The sequence below is a fragment of the Chanos chanos genome, chromosome 6 (genome assembly GCF_902362185.1).
Source record: "Chanos chanos chromosome 6, fChaCha1.1, whole genome shotgun sequence".
Lineage (NCBI taxonomy): Eukaryota > Metazoa > Chordata > Actinopteri > Gonorynchiformes > Chanidae > Chanos > Chanos chanos.
The window spans coordinates 27604558-27622373 of NC_044500.1; the positions used below are offsets into that span (position 1 = coordinate 27604558).

The window sequence follows — 17816 nt, forward strand, 5'->3', positions numbered from 1 at the left end:
GTTATGATAATAAATCAATGCTCCTTATTCTATAAGAGTCCAGTCCACTTTTTCCCCTCTGCCACTCCCCCGCCCATGGCCTGTGTTACAGCTAAACTGGAAAATCCCAACCAGTTCTGTCGATATATCCAAACTGAACTATATCGGAAAATCTCTCTCTCTCTCACTGTATGAGTTACTGTTACATGAGATAAAATGCAACAAGATGGAAATGTATGTGGAAGTATAAAATAATATATGGACAGAATAAATGAATTGTTAATGTCTTTTACAGACGCTCTCCTCGGACTGGCACGTCGTCTCATATTAGGAAATGAAAGCGTGGAGATGACAGTTTCATGCCTGTGATTAGAGCTGCTGACACAGTTACACGCAATAAGACAGCAGGACCGTGTAAATGCACACACAGGGGGTGGGGGTCCAAAATGGGGGTCTCACATTAATGTCCCTTAAGGCCTGTTTGCAGGAGGTGTAACCCCTGTCTCCTCCTCTTCCTCCCTGTACTTCCTTACCAGATGTTCAGTTTTGGATGCCGATCCATCTCAGCTGATGTGCATGTGGTGCCAGACCTCCCCAGAGCTTCCCTCTACCCCCCTCCACCACGACCACCACTACCACCCTCTCTCTGTCTCCATCACCCCCACCCCCATGTTCAATGAGACACATCCTGTAAAAGGCCTGACCCAAAGACTGCTCCCAAATGCTCACTCTCAGCTCCACAGATGTTCATCTGAAGGGCATGAGGGGGAAAAAAACCCCAAACCCCATGGGTTACAGTGGATCAGAGACACATCAGAGGAATGACGTGGCCCATCACACACACAGAGGATGAGAAGGTACGGGAGTTATTAGATGCAGCAGTGTGTGTGTGCGTGCGTGTGTGTGTGTGTGTGTGTGTGTGTGTGCAAACAGTGAACATCAGTCTTTTTTAAAGCCTAACAGACCAGGTCTTTATGTCAAAGTGATTCTATATTATTAGCTTTAATCTGTTATGAGGATAACCTGTACCCTCAACTCCACTCAGATGGTGCTCTTAACACATGGGTGTGCGCGTGCACACACACACACACACACACACAGACACACCTTTTTCATCTCTTTATCAGTCACAATGGGAACATTGTTATGCATCCTCTGCGAGCATGTGGAGAGATCAGCCATCTTGTTGTCATGGAAACAGTACAGTTGGGGCTAGCAGGGACTTAGTATTTGTCTTGGATTGATAAACTGTCTTTCAAGTCTCGTCAGACAACACAAAAACATCTCCAAAGCGGGATCACCCACGTAATTGACCCTTTAAGGACCTCAATCAGACACTTCAAGGTCATAAAGACTCCAATCACTTGACACTTCATTTCATTATTTTCCCACTATATCATAAATCCAGTGTTTGATTACAGAAGAATAGGACATTCATGAGAAGTAAGAGAGTTCACAGAGAGATGAATGAAAAATAAGACATATGTGTAAAGTGGCACAGATACAGTCATTACAAATGAGTTACAGTTAATTTGATTTTTCACCTACTTTCATCTACTGTGCTAGATAAAACACTGACATACAACATGTTGTGTGTGCGTGTGTGTGTGTGTGTGTGTGTTTGTGTAGCCCCTCCCACACATACACACAACAAGTCACATGGAGTCACACAGACACTAACACACTGACACATACTGACACATGCATGGCACAATAGTCTGAATACACCAAAAGGTGCTGACACTAACAAACTGACACGTAACATTCTACATATAAACACACACATACACTCGCATAACACACACACACACACTGACACACACAAACACACTGACACACTAACACTCTACAGGCTATATTTATTCACTCACAAAAACATAGGCTACTCACACACATACCCACTCACAGACACACACAAACAATGACACACAAATACTAACACACTGACCCATAACATTCTACATACTCCCTCCTGCCCCCCCTGCCCGCACACACAGACACTAACACACTGACACACTATATGTACCCACACACACACACACACACACACACACACACACACACACTAGAGGCAGTATAAAAGAGGGTCAAAATGAGATGAGGCGGTGATGGAGGGCATTGCTGTGGTTGCTATGGCAACACCCTCCATTCTACAAGCCGCATGCTTTGAGGCAGGTTGCTGCAGCGAAGGGAGGGGGGGGGGGGAGCAGAGGGAGAGAGAGATGTAAAGAGAGTGAGAGAGAGAGACAGGGAGAGAGAGAGAGAGAGAGAGACAGGGAGAGAGAGAGAGAGAGATAAAAAGGAGGATAAAAGAGAGCGAGCTGAGGTGGGTACGTCTGCAGCAGCCTGCTATCCTTACGCCTTATACATCACCACACAGTAAGGGCACTCCCCATGCTTTACAATATTCCTCTTCACATTCACCAGCATTCACCATACCGTCTGCTTCAGCATGCTCCAGAAACACTACTGACAGGCAGAGAGAAATGACTGTAATTTAACCCTCATTCCAAATTCATTTATCCCATTCTTCATTTAGCTTCACACCAATCGGCTTCCCAGCAAAGACACTAAACCTTCCTTCTGCAGCGATAAACAGGGTGCAGTCTGGGTGGGCGCCTTCTCTCTCTCTCTCTCTCTCTCTCTCTCAATCTATCTCCCCCTCTCTTATTCTATTTGCATGGGGCTGTTTAAATCATTAAACCGCATGCCCCATCAATCAAACACACAAACGACAAAACAGATCACTCTCCCCAACAATGAGGTGGACAACAGCCTCCATCAGACCCTAAAAAAGCCAGCTCTGCACTTTCCCCTGTATCCAAACACACAACCATAATCGACAGTGGGACACATGCTCTGCGTTTCTCTGGAGTGGAATATGAAAATGATGTAGAGTGGTCATTCATCATGTCCTTTTTGGTCTGGAAAATCACACTCTTGGTAAAGTGGCCATTTTGTACCTAAAACAAGCCACTGGGCTGGAAATGGAAACTCAACTGTTTCCCTCAGAAGTCAGTTTTATAAGGTTAGATAGGGACAGAGAGAGAGAGAGTTTTAGATACGAGACAAAAGTAGCAGTAATTGCCAGGTGATGTTAATATCATTTTTTCAAAAACGCTTGTAATGGTCCCTTTTCAAAGCGTAATTAAGTTTAACAACCAAAAAAAACCTCTCATGTTGAAGAGCGTGGAATCCAACATTAACAAAAGCCAGGGACTTTCAGGACGAAAGCTTATGTTTCTCTCATTGGCTGTAATGATCTTTACAGACATTATTGGCTATTAAACACATGACAATTTCACTGCTAGTGATGCAGAGAATGAAGAGGAAGAAGAGCTCAGGAAATCATGGAAATTTACAGTGTTGGCGCTGTTAAACAAAATCATTGAAGTTGAAGAACTGTGAAGAACCATGAAGAACTCTCCAAGTGAGTGTACAGTTTTAGACTCACAAGCTGTGCCCTTGACGTTAGCATTATTTCAAGTATTGTAAGGTAGGGATGACCTGGCTTCTAAACTTGACGCTAATTAGCGTAACACATAGTGTGTATATCACTGCGGAGGTCTTTGGTCTACAAATAATCAATAACCATTATTTCCCCCAACACTGAACTTCATTTGTTTTCTCCGTTTCTGATGTTGACCACATACTGAGGGCAGCCTGGTGGGGACTTCAGTCATTTTATTCCTCTTGAAACGGTTTTGAAGTGGAAATGTTACAGGAATCGCTCACATCCTGCACACATCATTGAGCTGTGTGTGTCTCCCAAAGGCACTTCATTAAGTACATTTTTTTATGGTTCAGACATAAATTTTGGTGTCCAAGCTTTCATCTGAGGCGGATGAGAAAATGGGGTTTGCTTTTTTTCTGTGGAAATTTATAACACCTCCCCTATCTTTCCGATTTTGGCTTTAAAAAACCTTGGACGTCTTTTCGGAAATACCTTGAGTTATCCCATAGCTAAGGATATATGCTATCAGTCAGAAATGAAGAAAAACTGATTATATACGTCTGTGAAGATGTCTGGGAACAGCAACTGTACCCTTTCCCCCCGTTCTCTTCACAGCACGTCGTCATGGTTACCACAGAGGAGATCCAGAGAAATCATCCAGCTGCTAGAAACGGTGCCGGCTAATGGTTTTCCATTAAACCAGGCATGTGCCGCTGTCACTTCAGTCGATGTGGGAAAAAGGTGGTCGAATGGATTAGCCTGTAGCATACAGCACTATGGTTCATACTCAAAGTCATGTTAATGCGGTTTGTTGCAAGAGTGGATGCTAAATGCTAATTCATATCTCGGTGGTGGAGGTCCTAGGGACGTGTTTGAGGCATAGGGCTGCCTGGACAGAGGTCCAGAGGTAATTGCTTTGTTTGGGTGACCTGGGAGCAGCTGGCGCTTAGCAGGTGGCTCAGAGGTGCTAATGGTCACCTTGGAAACCAGCCTGGAGGTTCTGAGAAATTCGTGTGGTTGAATGGGCTACAATAGATTCCTAATACAATAACGTGGCAGGCTGCGACGCTCCTGCCTCTTGATGGCTACTGTAATTCAATGGCTTCTTTTATAGAGCTGATTTCATTTTAAAAAATAGTTTGAAAAAAAATCTTAAAAACTGTAATGACTGAGGATTTTTAAGCCTACGAGGTAAATTATTGTGTGAAAACAAATGAAAAAAGAATTGATTTTTGAGATTCTATGATTATTAGTGGGTTAGTGGTCATATATCACTGCAGTGACATCATCTCTGACCAATCACATACTCTCTCTGATTCCACCTCCAACGGATGGCAGAAGGCACACACAAACACACACTCCTTTCTCTTGTACACTATTATTGACTATTGAGCTTTGTCACAAAACTAGACTTTTGTGCTCATCTCTCACTAAACCCCCCCCTTTTTCTCTCTCGCTCTCTCTCTCTCTCTCTCTCTCTCTCTCTCTGCATTAGAGGACAGGGAAAGAGGGAGATAGGGTGCAGAGCCTGATCTTAACAGGCAGCAGAGGCAACCCCCTCCCTCGTTGTATCAGCCTCTCTGACAAAACCACTGCTGCTTCCCCACCAGAGAACTGGCCTGGATTCACAACAGAAAGGGAGAGTGAGAAAAAAGACAGAGAGAAAGAGAGAGAGAGAGAGAGAGAGAGAGAGAGAGAAACAGAGAGACAGAGATAGAGAGACAGAAAGTGAGTGTAGGAGAGAGAGGAGTAATGCAGACAAGAAAGGAGAGCGTGCTAAGGCTACCTGACTAAGGGAGACCACCTGCTGTAGCTCTCTCTGTTTTACTGTGGGTTTCTTTAGCTATGATGATAACTCAAGGTCACTCACACAGCTTACGCACATATACAGAAGTACACGCAATCTTTCCCAGCCACATGGAGAGACAGACCACAGTACAAAACAAAACTGACCTCAGCTGCAGCAGACAGCCCTTTTTGCTACTGTAGTCACTTCATATCTAAGATTTTCACCATCGTATTAACCTGTTCTTATAGTTCCATAGAATCTCGTTCACTTTAGTCCTCAAATCATAATCTGCACAGTTTTTTTCTTATCTCAAACTCTTGACCTGATTTCTCTAAACTGTGCCACAAAGGTGCCACAGTTCTGTTGCTGTGGTTACTGTTCTTATGACGACCCACCCTCTCAGTTATTACAGTCAGAATTAGCGCAGAGAGAGGGCAGGTAAAAGCTGATGTGGACTGATGGTGGGTTGGAAGAAGCTTGTGGGTGTTTCCTGCTGCAGTCTGGAACATGGGCAGCTCCACAGGCCTCTGTGGTAACGAAGCTCATTACCAGCACAACTGTGATGCACGAGGCTTTGAAAACTACATTTACATTCATGCGGAGACCTGCTCTTGGATGTCCTGTTTTTCTCAGCGTGACATACCTACCCTGTCTTCAAAGCCGATTATAATTTTTTGAATTTTCTACTGTAAACTGCCTTTGCAGGTGTATTTCTATGACATTAAAGTATGTTTCTCTCTCTAGAATAATAAAAACTAAGGTCCTATGCTTTCACAAAATGATGACCCACTTTATATTTGGTGGTCCAATAACTTCATATATTCCTATTAATTACCTGTGTATACACCTCTTGATTTCTGTGGAACTGTACTAACTTTGCTGCTCTCTGATATCACATTTATTTGTGAAATAGTAATTTTCACTGTAAATGCATAGTAACATTGTCACACATGATACCTGCACAACAGGTGTATTATTGCTGCCTGTTAATAAATCTCCAATATGAGTGCACAGTTACTTAAAACCGTAGATATGAAATTGAATCTAAAATGGTGACATTAAACTTGCCCAGATTCTGTTACATCTCAGACTTCATGACTCAGTACAAATGGCAGTAATTCAAACCCCAGTTATAAAAGACATATGGAGAAAAAAAGCATAATATTCATGTGAAAGAACCAAACTTTTTTTTTCGTTTTAGACCATGGCCTAAGGCTCAAGCTGTCTGAATGATTTAAACCCAGATTGACACTGATTACAGGAGCATGGCAGAAGAAGGCAAGGCTTAGCGACCGGTCAGCAAGAACAGGCTGAGAAAGAAAGCCAAACACTCCATTAACAACACTACACATAAATCCAGTCTTACTGGGGGCTAAAGACATCCATATAAATGCCTTCCTAACCATTGTATCAGTCAGTAAAGAGAACAGTCTACTCTCTTAAACATTACACTAGCCATTACAAAGTAACATTTGTGTAGTTATTTAAGCAGAGTGATATAACTGGGCAATAACCAGATGTGATAACAATGAACTCTGCGTGAAAGTTACTTTGAAGTTACTTTGGAGTAAATATACAGTCATTAGGCTTCAGAGTAGGACAGTGGGCAGATGACCCCAAGGTGGATGGAACTGCCTCTCAACACTGAATAATACCAGCCAAAAAGCAGCAAACAGGACACATCAACGTTGACATGCATTTACAGACACACTGATTGAGGTGAAATGGAATGAGGCTGATGCTTGAGTTACAATAGTATGCCAGGCACTTCACATCCTTTGAAACACCGATAAAATTGTCAGCATTGAGCTAACAGCTGAGGAAATGGAGCTGAACAGAACAGACAGAACAAAATTTCGCTGAAATGAAGAAAAGGGAGGTAAATTATCTTACCCGTTCGCCAGGTTGTCATCATCGTCTTCGTCATTCAGGCTCTTGGTCATCAGGTCGGTGTCACTAAGGTAACCCGACCTGAGTTCGGTGTCGTCGCTCGTGTCCAGGCCTTCGATGAGTTCGATGCGGGAGGTGTGGCTGAGGCGGGAGGAGCAGCGTGCCGGCATGGTGTGAGACGTGTACTTACTGCCTCCTGTGTACCCCACACCTCCACCGCCTGTGGAGGAGGGGGCGTCGCCTGCCTGCAGCCGCGGGCTGGACTGGCCATGCCGCCAGGAGAGGGGAGATGAACGACTGGACAAGCTCGACACGCTACGAGCGTTAGTCTCATCACTGTCGTAGCACACATTACTGTCCAGACAGCTACACAGAGAGAGAGAGAGAGAGAGAGAGAGAGAGACTAAAAAACTGTAATACTTATAATAGGACCAGACCCTTCCAATCTGGACCTGATTATTTTTGTTACACTCAGCTCTACCAAAGAGAACCAAGATTCTGGTTGTGTTGGCAATACTGCTGCAAAACAGACGTTTTCTTTTGATCCAAAGGGCCACAATGGTTATCCATGATGTCGTAAATACTCTCTCAACTTGACGAAGGACACTGCTACTTAACAGAAAATGTTGACAGATGTGTACACGGAGATTATAATGGGGAGTCTGTAATTAAAAATAATTTGTCTCTTATAATCAGACATATCAATAAGCAGGAGTTCTTCATATAATACAGCAGCTGCAGAGAAGGGTGATGCTTGTTTTAGCAAATGAAGCACACTGCAGAGAGTAACATACAGAGAAAGAGAGAGAGAGAGACAGTGAGGATGACAGAGAGAGAAAGAGAGAGAGAGAGAGAGAAAAATGGAGAGAGAGAGATGGAGTCTGTTTGGAAGTGGGTCAGGTTTTGAGGAGCTCTGCCTCCAGAGATTTTGTATTTATTTATTTATTTTTTCGATTACATAACCAGATGCACCAGTCTATATGAATAATGCAATATCTCACCGCCACACAGGCGTTTTAGAGTTATTTTTACCTGGTGCTGCTAGGTCACCCATTAATCAGACGACAGACTGCTATTCTGACAGGAACCCAAATATGCGCAGTTGGTTTGACGAATGGTCCAAAAACTAGCTATTATTTTCATTTGAGCTGAAATTAAGATGCCAAAGCATTCAGATGCACATAATTGTTTTGGTGCAGGCCACTGCCAAATGTCTGATAAGAGAGGAGCAAAAAGTAGTCATTGGTTGAGTCATTGGTTTGTGGCCGGTTTTCATGTTGGTTTAAATGTAATGATAGGGCGGTAGAACTCAGGCCAGGACAAGTTATTAAAAGAAACTAAATATCTTCATAATATTATTTGGCACATTATGCATACAGTTGGTGGTGCTGTGTGAGGGTGTAAGTGAATGTGACTGAGCATGTGTATAACTGAGTGTGTGTGTGTGTGTGTGTGTGTGTGTGTGTAGGTGTTGGATTGCTGTCACACAACGTTGAGGCTAAGATTGAGGTGAAGAGCTGTTTCCCGGATGCATAGCTGCGCGTGACTGCTGCACATCTAGACGATGCTCAGAACGCCAACAGAGACTGTCCACAGATCTGAGTCTGACTTTTTCAACACTTAATCACACATAGCTTAGATCTTCAAGTTCTGTCCAAATTCCACCGTGCTTCCATGTTTCATTCCCTTGTCTAAATTCCCTGCTTTATCCCGTGGGCAAGTTTGTTCTATAGCATTCTTTCAATTTTACACACTTTATTTAGTCAATGGCATTAAAGTGAAAAAAGGAAAAAAAACACAGCACATAAGAATAACTTGAAGTGTCACCAGTGCTGATCCACGCTATCTTTTGCTTGTCCATCATGTCCAATCAAATCATGCGTTATTGTTCCAGGATTCCATACACTGTCTGACGTGATGGGTTTAGCTGCATGTCCACAGCTACAGGTGTGTAATTTACAGACTGAAGCCTGCATGTGTTTTCTAAATGCAGAGTTAGAGTCGTTTGTTTTAATTTCCACTTAACTGTCGTTGCACCTAACTGTCTATGAGGTCATCAATATCTCTGCATAAACAGTGTCTCCTGTTACTGAAATGTCATTGTTCGTCTCATCAGCCCATTAGCCATTAGCCCTGTTGTGTTAGAGTGGCTGTAAATCTAACCGTGTGATGAAGTGAAGCGCATATTAATGAGATGTTTCAAAAGCTAAGAGCTAAACGGCTGAAAAAGACTCATTCAGAGCGTCTCGGCATTCGGCGCGAAGCAAATATTTTTTAAAATATAGGCTCTGAGATTTGCAGGTTCAGCAGTCTTGCTTTATAAATCCGCTCTCTATGCTCCGTTTGGCGGATGCTCAGGGCATTTGGCATCCTCCCCCCATCCCTCTCTCTCTCTCTCTCTGTAAACCTGGCACTGACGGAGCCATGTGTATGGAGAACAGGTCACTCCACAACTGCTGAGGAAACTGAACGGAATATAAATTACCTGGCTATGTGGAAGCATCAATATTCAGCTGATACTACTGTGAGCTAGCCTGTAAACTGAGCTATCCAGCTGTATCAATGGAAAATACTTTGTATTGGGAATCTATTAGAGTTGTCTTTGGTGACAATCCTCTTATGATCAACTGAGTTTTTACAACATTGCGTACACTTTCTACATTCCATTTCTGTATTTATTACATGAATATGTCTGGTGTTGTTTTGTGAGGGGAAAGGGTTTAGGGAGAAACTGGAAGGTTTGTACAGTTACTGCACCGGTTTGATTGATAGCTGTCAGAGTTATTTATTATTAATATGAATTGCTGGGAGGCAGGTAGGAGTCTCTGTGGGCAGCTGTGAGGAATTCAGGGAGGAGATAAAACAGGCCTGAGGCATTGAGGAGTATTCCTAAGGTAGAGGAGCATTATGAAGCCAGGTCTACTTGTGTGTGGGAAAAACAGACCAAAGCCATCAAAAAATATTTCATAGAGCTGTGTGCTTATCTGAATTTCTCTCTCTCTCTCTCTCTCTCTCTCTCTATTACTGCTGAATTTCTCTGGGAATTGGGCTGTTACCTCCATGTTGTCATGTTGTTTTGGTTTTTGTATTTATGAGAATGCAGACAAACAGAGAGGTCCGTTTGGTCCTTCCAGGGAATCTCCATACCCATTGAGATTTAAGGCTATAAAATAACAATGTTGTTTTGGTTCGTTTATACAAAATTAAAGCCAGGTGTTTGGATAGCTGGAGAGACAACCTGTCCAAAAAACATGAGAAGGAGACTTGCACCAATGCAGTGTATGTGTAAATGTGTATGTGTGTGTGTGTGTGTGTGTGGGTATAAGTGTGTGTGTGTGTGTGTGTGTGTATGTGTATGTCTGTGCATGCATGGTGTCAGTGTGAGTGTGTGTAAGTATGTGTCTGTGCAAGTGAGTGTGTGTGTGTGTGTGTGTGTGTGTTTATGAGTGTGTTTCTAACATGTCCTCAGCCAACACAAGCCGAAATCAATTACTCAAAATGCTCATCCAGATGCTTTTCCAAAAATGAATCATTTTTATTTCATCTTTTAACATTTTTTCAATGCTGTGAGCTGATTTGATGCAAATTTAGAATGGAAATCTCATCTTACCCGTGGCTGAGCTGTGTACCTCGTAGACTGGACATTGTCTCCTCCAGGTTCTGTCGGAGGTCCAGAACATTCTGGACCGTACGTTTCCTTTGGGACTCTGGATCTGGAAATGAGATCACACACAGGAAGACAGTACAGTAGAGGTGCTACAACGTTGCTAGTCAACATAAAAAAATATTATAAAACATCATGACAGTCAACCTCGTACAAGTACACAAAAAACCTGCTTCTCATTAGATACACAAAGGCACCAATCCAGAAACCCAGAAATATTTATGAAAACATTCACAGATTATTATCATTATTATGTTTTGATTTTTCACTGTGTTTTTTATACGATCTGTGCAAAGTCCCAACCAGGGCCCTAAAGCAACTTATTATTATTATTATTATTATTATTATTATTATTATTATTATTATTATTATTATTATTATTTCTGACTCACAAATATTTTTTATTGAATATCACAGTCTGCCTGCTGCCAGTCTAATTGGTACACGTTTTGATTGCTCATAAACAAAGATAATCCCTGCAACATAGTCTTTGTGAACACATTGTGAATCCCGGCATAGTCTTTGTGAACACATTTATAATGACTACACACAGAAGGCAGTGACATTTAAAAAAAAAAGAAGAAAAAAAATCATGCAGACCCTAGAGAATCTGACATTTCAAATAAATCTGACCTTCGGAAAACAGATCTGGATATATATAATTGACAAACCAATTCCCTCTGTGATACTGCATGCAAAGCTACATTATCCTTAATGGTTAGTGAAGTGTCAGTATGAAAATGTCATATTTTATGATGACATGCCTAAGTCAGGACTTAATCCTTTCATGTTAGCATTCAGTATATATTGAACGTATCTGCATCTTGTTTAAAAAGCAGATACATGTAGCCTGCTAGCTGTGACTGTAAGCTATAGCATCATCATGTCAACGAAGGCCCCGCCCCATTTATGAATACACAGTGCAATATATATTTCTGCCACTCTCTCATTGGCTGAGTGAACACTACCACAGTGTTTGTAAATGTCCACCAGCAGGTTCAGCACGTCAGTTATTCTATATGGACAGAATTCTTCGCCAAACTTAATGACACTCTCCACAACACTGTCCACTTTCTTCAGTTACACATAATTTAACTTTAACAAATGTACAGTGTGCAGTACCAGAGCTCACTCAGCAAATTCACCACTTTTGTAGTAACAATAAGAGTGTATATAAGAGCACATGTGGACTCAACATTCTCAGTTGTCAATTCTCTCAATTTGCCATTCAGCAGAACTAGGCCGTGTGAATAAAGAAAGGGATGCATCACAGAGCACAGTGGGGATCTTCTGGAACTAAACGTATAGTACTGGTAAATGTATAGGGTGTTTTAATCGGCCAGCTATGTCTTCACCTGGTTATCAGGGCATTTTTCCGTCCAGTGTTTTCCGATGTGAGACAGAAAAAGAAACTCAGCATTGCGAGAGTGAGGCAGAGTGAAAACGACGGTGGCTCTTCTCGCAGATATTGGCCGTGACCTACATGCCTGCATCTGTACGACTGACACTCATGACATTCTCCCCACGCAAATGCCTAAGACTCTGAACAAGAACTTTTCTGTACAGTTTTTACATACATCTTCCACCTCCTGTAACCTAAAACAGTAACACTGAACCGAGCAGCTTATCACCTCGTTCTTCAAATGCACGCTCATAAACGCCATCCGACATCAGTCAACTTAATCAAATAAAAAGGGCCAAACCCACTATATCTATGAGAATTTAAGGATAGATCTGTCTTCTGAGCTCATTCCCAGAGACAAGCAGCTTCAGGATGCTCTTTGACTCTGGACTGCAAAACAGAGACAATCGAATCATAGAGGGGAGTCAGTCCTAAATCACTCAGCCATTAAGGGAATAAGTCCGGCGAGCTATAAAATTGTCGGTTTTCTTTGGGTCGAGACTAGATTTGCCGGTTTGTATATCTATCTCTCGTCTCGCACGCTTTGTTTCCAACCTCTGGACAGGGGACACGGTGGTGAAACCCCAGTTCCTGTGTGGGCGGTCAACATGTCACCGCCGAGTCCAATCAATCCCATGGTGCAGCTGGACACAACGCCTGTTCAGACATTATTAACGACCTCTCTGAGACATGGGGGAGAGAGAGAGAGAGAGAGAGAGAGAGAGAGAGAGACAAGGAGGAGTTTGGATGGACACAGAGAAGAGCACGGGCGATCCAATGCCCATGTCAGTCATGTTTTAACTACAAGAGCATTAGAATTAACACTAATCATATGATGTAAACTATCAGTACAATAATTCATTTAGTAAAATAACACACTCTAGTCTGGTAGGTTTTCTTAAAAAACTCCACAGATGTTTACGCAGGTAAAGAGGAATAGCCATCTGCTCCCTCATTACTCTGTACTTGACTGCTATGGCAAATGCTTCTAAAAGTACATATGGACACAGTTATCAAACGGAAGTCTGTGTGACATATATTTAGACTCTTTTAACCAGCCTTCAGTTTTGAAGAGACAAAACTTCCAAATGGATCATTCCCTCATAAGATGACACATCATGTGGAGCCTCAGATCCAACAAGTTAACACACAATAGAGTCCTATTCTGGAGGCTATGGCTTTGTCAGAAACTAACAGTACACTGTTCTCTACTTCACGCTCAGTGCATCTCAGTGAATCAGCATGACTACTTACATTTGGGGAAAATTCACTTTGGCTAAACAACTCCTTTCCTTTGAGTGTAACAAGAGAGAACATCCAGAGGTGGGCTCTCTTGCCATTAAAGTCAAGGATATGCACCTTCTGAAGTTCTGCTGTTGTACCAATATATAAAAGAGTGTAGAGATACACAAAAAGAAGAAAGAGTCCATTCAGAATATGTGGGCCAGCCACTGTAATATGTACTAAATCTCTTAAGATGGAAGAGGGAGAATGAGAGAACAAGAGAGCTGAAGACTGCTAGCAAAGATCTCACACCATAAGCAGGTCAGTTGTCAACTCTGAGAGTGTAGCAGGCAGGTGTCTGAGCAGAACCTGTATTTGCTGGGTGTTTTCAGGTTTTAAGGTCAGCGAAAGATAAGGAGTGCACAGTAGCTTCTCGTGATGTCAGTGAAGGTCACAGAGACCCAACAGTTGAATGGTAGATGGTTTCTGTAGCTCTGCTTCCACCATTTCATACTATCACTGTACTGAAGGTCAGAGTGTATCTGTCTAACCGGCCTGACATTCTGAAAGTTTTTTCATCGTTTGCATCTCTCCTGCACTTGCCTTTAACTCTACCAAGGTTTTGTCACGGCATAAATGGTCTCAAAGGAGCATTCACATCCAAAGGAGCGAAATAAGCGGCTCACGCCTCGGTTAATTTTACTCCATTAAATTTCCATTCCGTGAACTGCCTCCTCAATTCCACCTATTGTCCCTCAGTTGGTATTTTAAGGATGCTTTCCTCCATAGGGTTCCTCAGCCATCACAGCTGTGCCACAGTGTATAATGGAGACAGTATACATGTACTAAACTAAACGTCTCATTGTCGCTTCCAATTTTGTCATACGAACACAGGAAGTTGGTAGGCAAACCGAATGACGGGAACAGCAAACATTGCTGAAATTCCCAATGAGCTGTACATAAGGAAATCCATTATACTGTGAGGACGACCACCACCACAACAGGGACACAAAACATCTCGGGAATCTTCTTTTAGTACTGTTGGCTCATTTAGATGTCTTGAGAAAGTTAACAACAGTCACATGGTTGTTAATTGGTAGCACTACCATTTTTCACTTCTGGTCCATTTTCAGCTACTGGACCAACTCAAAACAAGAAATTTAACGATAGTGTGATGTGTTTTCCAGATACAAAATGAAGGTTTGAGAAGGATCAATTTACCACTTAGCAATGTTGTTTGGGAAATCAATTCATATTTAATGACTTTCTCATCTCTATTTGGATTCTATCGAGCGCCAGACGACATTATAGACTTCCTTATAAAAATCTGTGCTGTTCTCTGACTATTATCAGTTTCAAAATATGAAATATCACCCAGCCCATGACTGACAATGTGCCAAAGTCTTAAAGCGTTTAATGAGATCCATGACAGCATATTACTGTTGCCACTCTAATAAAACATAGCCTAGCAACATGTAACTAACAAACTACCTCTCTGACATTTGTAAGCATCATAGTTACGGCAGAGAAATATTTAGCTTAGCAGCTATAGGAAACAGACACATCAAACTGGAGGCATGTTGTATGTAATATGAGATGGGTTTGACCATGAAGTGTTTTGTTTTACAGTGGGCCCAGATACACAGTCATTGGCTCTCTAACTAACTGATCATCCCTGAATGTTCTGCTAGGATCAAAGCTAAAAGAAACAGCCTTTATTTCTCAAAATCCAGCATCATTATTCCTGATAGCATGAGACTGTTACCTTGGCCCTGAAAGGCCAGGTCCTTAAGTAGGAAAAAAGACATTCAAAACGAGCTTCCTTGGGAAGCAATCACATGGAGCCAGCGACTGGGAACAGCCAATTTAAATGACTGGAGGTTGGGCATGACTGAAATAAAGGTTAGTTATTCAGAACCTCGAACACAAATATTCAGGACACATTATATTATGACAAAGCCAGTGAAAAAACTAGATGGAATATTTGGTTTCAGGTAGCTGTAGAGACAGACATGTTTTCATGCCCGATAAATGTCAATTCCCTGTTGTCTGACATCTAGTCAGACCATATAATGGGAGTAGTGTCTTGCAGTGCATAATGGAATCATCCTATAGCAAATCCAATGAGCATAAAAAATACACAGTGAGTGTAAACTGTAGAGAAAGAAAAGTCCATACCAAGACCTCTCTTTCACAAGAGGGTTGAATTCTCTTGGTCTGTGTTGTGTCTAAATGGAGGCTTTTCTGAGTCGTAATCGACATACTTTCTGTTGGGTGGCCGATAAGTCTGCTCATGTCTTCCTCTCTCTCTCTCTCGCTCCATGACTGATGGCGAAGGCACCATCTGTCCATGGCCGTGGATGAATGGAACAAAGAGGGAGGCTAAATACAACGCTCAGTGTGAACTAGGGGGCAAATTCAATATGCCCTGGTTTATTTTCAGAAGCCATGTCCTCTTACTGCCCATTTCCCTCCATAGCGCTCATCACATCAGAGCAACACCCACACCCCCATCCACACACACACCCACTGCAGCCAGGCGCTAGAAAACAGATCACTGTGTCAAGCACCTGCCTTCAGGCTTGATTGTATTTGCCTATCAAAGGTTATTGGAAATAAGCCATTTTATGTGTTTTTATTTTCCCACGGCTGATTCAGAAAGGAGAGACTCCAAGAAATGAATGCAGCAATTGCAAATGCACCGAGAACAATGCCTGGCAATACTCAGCAGCAAAATCTGATCACACACACACACACACACACCGACAGAATTGTGACATATATCCTTGCCTTAAAAAAATGACTCCAGCAAGACCTGGCTCTGACTGTTTGTGCAAGAGCTGGCCAAAGGGTAAGCAATGCATTCAATGCAATTCACAAGCATAAAAAGAAATAGTGTTTTTTTTTCAATCAGTATCAACAGCTACGTTGGCTCCATTCAGGGAGTGTGCAGCTGGAGCTGGCTGTAGTAAGTGGGCGTGACATCCGCTTGCCATTGTCGACAGATAGAAAGAGAGCATTCGGTTGCAAGCTAGCAACAATTTTCACATCCCAGCTCAAAAGCATTTTTTGTTCTTTGTTTGTTTGTTTTTTTATGTGTGCTGATGATCAAAGTCATACTCACCTAACATCTGACTGAAGAGCAACTGTTCCAGGTCACCCAAAACGGTGACCACCAACTCAGGGTCCACCTTCAGGAAGGGCTTGTCCCCTCCTTCTTCACCTTGACCTTTGGCCTCTACCTCTCCCGAGCCACTCGCCGCAGCTTTCTTCCCAGCAACCTTGGCCTTGCTCGAGAGGATATCGTCATCGGACTTGCCGTCGTCGGAGGCCTTGCTAAGGGGTTTCACCTCTGCATAGGGACCCCTGGGGATACGGCTCTGGCCCTTGCCCAGAGATCCGGGCGCCGCCAGCGGGGTGAAGGGTTTGGGCTTGCCCTGAAAGAGGGAGTGCTCCGACTTGGATAGGTTACGGGAGAGCGGGGCGCCACCAGCCCCTCCGCCCACTCCGCTTCCACCCCCAGCAGTTTTGGGCTTGCCTGCCTTCAGGTTGCCGGCACCTGACTTGGCCATGTCATCGCACCACTTGGGCTCGTACAGCTGCATCTTCTTCTCGGCGTCAGTGAGCACGGCCAGGTTGGTCAGGGACCTCTGCTTTCGGAGGTTGGTGGGCACGGGCAGACGGCCCTCCGTGCTGCCAGCGCGGTACACCTTTAGCTCACTGCGTGCCACGCTCTGCGGCACCCCCGACTTGCCCCTCTTGGCTGCCATGCCAATGTCTTTGCCCTCTGTTTGGCTGTGTGTGTTGGCGCCTTCTTTTATCTCCGGCTCGATGTCGCCCTCACCGCATCTCACGCTACCCCCAAGCAACCCCCCTGTAGGAGACCGTTTAGAGGAGCATTAGCGAGGAGAAGGAGAGCAAAGATGAGAGAGGAGAGACAGAATCCACAAGCACAGCCTTTTCTCTTCCCTTCTACTTCCCCTGTATCTCTCTTTTTTTTTAAATGGAAGGAGAAAAATGCTAATGTTCTCTTTCGTTTTTTGTCCTTCCTGTGCCTCCCTGAAAGGCTGCTGCTGCTGCTGCAGCTGCTTCACTGCTGCCCTGGCTCTCCCTCTCTCTCTTTCTCTCCTCTCTTTCTCACTCGCTCCCTTAGCCTCTCTCCGTCTCTCCTCCTTTCACCAGACCCTCCTGCCGCTGAAGCACGCAGCAGCCGAGTGACAGCAGAGACAGACGCAGCAACAAGCCCTCCCCTTTCTCTCTCTCTCTCTCTCTCTCTCTCTCCCACACACACACACATGCACTCTCTCTCTCCCTCTCTGTCCCCTTCACCCCCTTCCCTCTTTCTCTGTTGCATTCACTGGTGCTTCTCTCTGCCTCAGCAGAAAGTGTGAAATGTAAGGGGTTGATGATAAAG

At 43.4% G+C, this 17816-nt stretch overlaps 1 protein-coding gene across 1 annotated transcript in view; it reads right to left on the reverse strand.

The window, feature by feature from the left end:
* The window catches only part of nav1b (neuron navigator 1b), a 51384-nt gene extending 34212 nt beyond the window's left edge, over nt 1-17172 (reverse strand). The window contains exons 1-3 of the mRNA XM_030777090.1: nt 16527-17172; nt 10723-10825; nt 7116-7478 (exon numbers count right to left, since the gene is read on the reverse strand). Of these exons, the coding sequence (XP_030632950.1) occupies nt 7116-7478; nt 10723-10825; nt 16527-17172 (1112 nt within the window). The remainder of the gene's footprint in view (nt 1-7115; nt 7479-10722; nt 10826-16526) is intronic.
* Between the last annotated feature and the right edge of the window lie 644 nt (nt 17173-17816).